The sequence below is a fragment of the Galeopterus variegatus genome, unplaced genomic scaffold (genome assembly GCF_000696425.1).
Source record: "Galeopterus variegatus unplaced genomic scaffold, G_variegatus-3.0.2 Scaffold1585, whole genome shotgun sequence".
NCBI classification, from domain to species: Eukaryota; Metazoa; Chordata; class Mammalia; order Dermoptera; family Cynocephalidae; genus Galeopterus; species Galeopterus variegatus.
In genome coordinates, this window is record NW_007727696.1 from 275,951 (window position 1) to 279,757 (window position 3,807).

At 35.6% G+C, this 3,807-nt stretch overlaps 1 protein-coding gene across 1 annotated transcript in view; it reads left to right on the top strand.

The window, feature by feature from the left end:
- Positions 1-3,807, top strand: part of RUNX1T1 (runt-related transcription factor 1; translocated to, 1 (cyclin D-related)) — a 141,247-nt gene that overhangs the window by 105,523 nt on the left and 31,917 nt on the right. Inside the window, exons 8-9 of the mRNA XM_008577831.1 lie at positions 2,407-2,492; positions 3,047-3,248. Of these exons, the coding sequence (XP_008576053.1) occupies positions 2,407-2,492; positions 3,047-3,248 (288 nt within the window). The remainder of the gene's footprint in view (positions 1-2,406; positions 2,493-3,046; positions 3,249-3,807) is intronic.

The following is a 3,807-nucleotide window of genomic DNA, read 5'->3' on the forward strand; positions in this document are numbered from 1 at the left end:
AAAAAAAAAAAAAAAAAAAAAAAAAAAAAGATATACTTAGTTTGGTACAATTTATAAATGCCTATTATATGTAGGGACATATACTCAGTAGAATCTTTTAATAATGTAACTTTGTAAGCAGCATTAGTTTAGATAAGCTTAGAGTTTTAGCCTAGTTAGCTAAAATCTTCTAAAACATAAGAACCAGTTAAGATTCAAACATTAGCGTCAAATTTCCCACAAATGAAAATATACTCTGTAGTGATTATGAACTATTTTCCCCTAGTACATCCTTTTGGTATTACAAATATAAGTAAAAATTATGTAGTGCTGAATATTTAAGTATCTGAAATAGAGAAATTAATAAATGTAAAATTTTGATGTTTTATTTTTTCCTTTTATGGATTTGATTCTAACAACCTTCAGAGTTCAAAAGCAACGAATAAATTCTGTCTTTTTCACCAAGTACTTGGGTTCAAGCATTATTTTTTAAAAAATGAGATGAAGCTTAGTACTAGCCATAGACATCCTGTTGCTCATTTTTGTTATTCCAGATGCTAGAGCTTGTATCATTACTGACTTAATCTGCTGAATTTTTGAAACTTTTGAGGCTTCTGGAGTTGTTGATCCTTAGACAATATTCAGATGCCTCCATTGTGAAAGTCACTGTCACATTTATCTCCTTATCACTCTCTGGTTGTTTTCTGTGATGGGTGACTAATTTTAATGGTAGTGTTTTTCCCTAAAACACAAGCAACAAGTCAGTCAACAGAAATTACATATTTGCAAACATCTCAACTTGAAATAATCACAACAAGCAGAGCAGTAACTAAATATTACTTTTCCCCAATGTCTTTTTATTATGCAAATCAGTAAAACATATTTGTAATATTACTTTTTTGCCAATAGGTGGCATTGACAATTTTAACTTTTAAAATGTGCCTCAGAATATGTTCTAATTGGACAGAAGTGATGCAAAGTGTCTTATATTGAACTTTTTATTTAGTCTGAGAAAGAGCTGTCACAAATTTATTTACTTCTGTCAGTTATAAATGTACTCGTATTTCATGGTTAGCTGAAAAGTCATGTGTCTTTTTTTTGTTGTTGTTCCTTTTTGAGACGGGCCGCACCACGCTCAGCCAGTGAGCGCACCAGCCATCCCCATATAGGATCCGAACCCGCCGGCGGGAGCGCCGCTGCGCTCCCAGCGCTGCACTCTCCCGAGTGCGCGACGGGCACGGCCCAGAGTCATGTGTCTTATCTTTATTTCTCTAAATCAGCTAAAAGAAGTGATTTCTAACCACTCAGATTTCACAAAAACTGGAATGCAGCGTCTTGTAACTCTTATTGTCATTTAATTCTTACGTAAGTCTCTCAAAGGAGCTTGGGTGTTTAAAAGCCTAAACCATGCCAGATTTAATTTGTTTCAGAATAACAATGTAAAAAGTGGAAATCAAAAAGAATAGTTTTGATCATTTCAAATGAAAAATATTGCCATAGCCCAATGCCTTTTCATTGCATTAAAATATAGAGTGTTTTTATCCATAGTGAATGTGGAAGAGCAATACATTTCCAGGTATCTTTGATCAGAACCTATCCTTATAGTGTGACACATTTACTTTCTGTTTTGATGAGCATCTAGCTAACTGCTCACATTCATTACTATTTGTGCTCACTTGGTAGATATTTACATGTTACTTTTCATAGTAGTATAATGCTAAAGAGTATTAATATTTATGTACTTTAAGATTTTGTTTCTTGTGTATATAATATTTGTCAAATTATATCTGGTGTGTTGATTTTTTTTCTTAAGGATGTCTTAATTCATTTTTATTTTGCAGTAAATTGAATGAGTATATACAGCTTTCATATTATCCAAGCCCTCTCTTAATGGCCTAATTTTATTATGGGGGTATCTGCATTAGGATCATATTCATTTACATTATGCTGAAGTGTAGAAAAATTTTTACCATGCTTGTTTTGGAAAAGCATTTACCTGCCCATGTAAAATGACTTAAGCTGTCTTTATTTTGAATGCAGCACAGGCACACTTTGAAACCATTTACTGTCTAATTGAGGTTTCTGGTATTTATTAAGAGTTAGAATATATTTCTAGTTTAACTTGGGAGTGTTATTTGAATAACTAGCTCTGGACTTAGAGACACTTAGCTCTCTGTCTACTTATGTGTAAAATAAAGGAGTTTTGAGCAGATGATCTCTAAAGTTCCTTCTCGTCCTAACATTTTACCTTCCTGTAAGGAATCCATTAGGTAATTCTGATTCTAAGCATGACTCAGGTCTCCATTCAAAATCAAATCTATTTCATATCATTGGGTTTGCCCACATAGTTCCTGCTATGTGCTGTGTGGATATGGATTGTATACTGAGTGCTTTAGGAGGATTCAGCTCTCTTCTCTGTATTTGTAGGGTTGCATGGCACACGTCAAGAAGAAATGATTGATCACAGACTAACAGACAGAGAATGGGCAGAAGAATGGAAACATCTTGACCATGTAAGTAATCAGTAATCATTTGGGTTAAAAAAATGTTTTGAAAGCAACTAGAGTAAACTTATGTGATAAAATAAAGGCTTGGTGATGTTCTGAAGGTATTGCATTTCCTACTGTCCTTGTTAAAAATAAGGAGTGAGAATGTTTGAAGTAGAGTGTAGGGTTCCATTTCTAAATTGATGTGAAAGCCACTTAAGAAAAATGTGTAGATCTTGGAAAGGAATTCTCGAAGTCATATCCATGGGCTACCGTTTTATTGTGAAAGGTTCTTTTAGTTTATAGGGTAATGGGGTTACAGTTTGGAAAAGTGGATTCACTGGCTGTAAAGTAAGAGATGTGACTCAGGTTCGTGCCCCCTACTTTTCTCATTCTCATTCAATTTACTCATCTATTGGATCTTAATTTCAAATTCAGCCACTGAAAATATTATACTGGAGAGACTTCAAGGATAAAATCACATCCTTTCTTTTCCTGAAATAGTTTGTTTCGTTCCCCATCAGCGTATTTAATTTGTGGTGATGTACATGTTCTTCCCTTTCCCCCTGTTTCTCACATAGCTGTTAAACTGCATAATGGACATGGTAGAAAAGACAAGGCGCTCTCTCACTGTTCTAAGGCGATGTCAGGAAGCGGACCGGGAGGAACTGAATTACTGGATTCGGCGGTACAGTGATGCCGAAGACTTAAAAAAGGGCGGCAGCAGTAGCAGCAGCCACTCCAGGCAGCAGAGTCCTGTCAACCCAGACCCAGTTGCATTAGGTATCTTTTCTTCCCATGTGCATCTTGAACAGATTTTTCTTGTGCTATTAATGCTGACTTTGCTTTTAACTTGCCTTTTCAAAATAAAGGATACATGGAGATTTTCGGACTATTAATAAACACTTTACATAACCTTCACTATGCCTTGTTTATCTGTTAGGAAAGTGAGCAGATTGGCATATAAGGAGATGATTACAAAACTTCAACTCTTTTTCCAGGTGAATGTATTGAACTTATGGCAGGGTTTCAAAGCTGAACCTGAATTTCATGTGCATCTCTGAAATGTATGCTCCCTTATAATACAGCTGCTTGAATACTGCCTCAAACCCATAGAAGCACAATCTCGGGGAGTGGGACAGGGCTTCTGCACTTCTTACAAGGTCTCAAGGAGCTTCTTCCACAGCACACCAATGTTTGACAGTACTGCATGCGGGGATGTGTGTTTTCTAGTTTTTAAGTCAAGACACAGTCTCAAAGACAACCTTGTTTTGAAGATGTATCTTATATTAAAAACAAACAGAAAAAAACACTTTGCCTCAAAACCCCTCCCGGAAGAAAG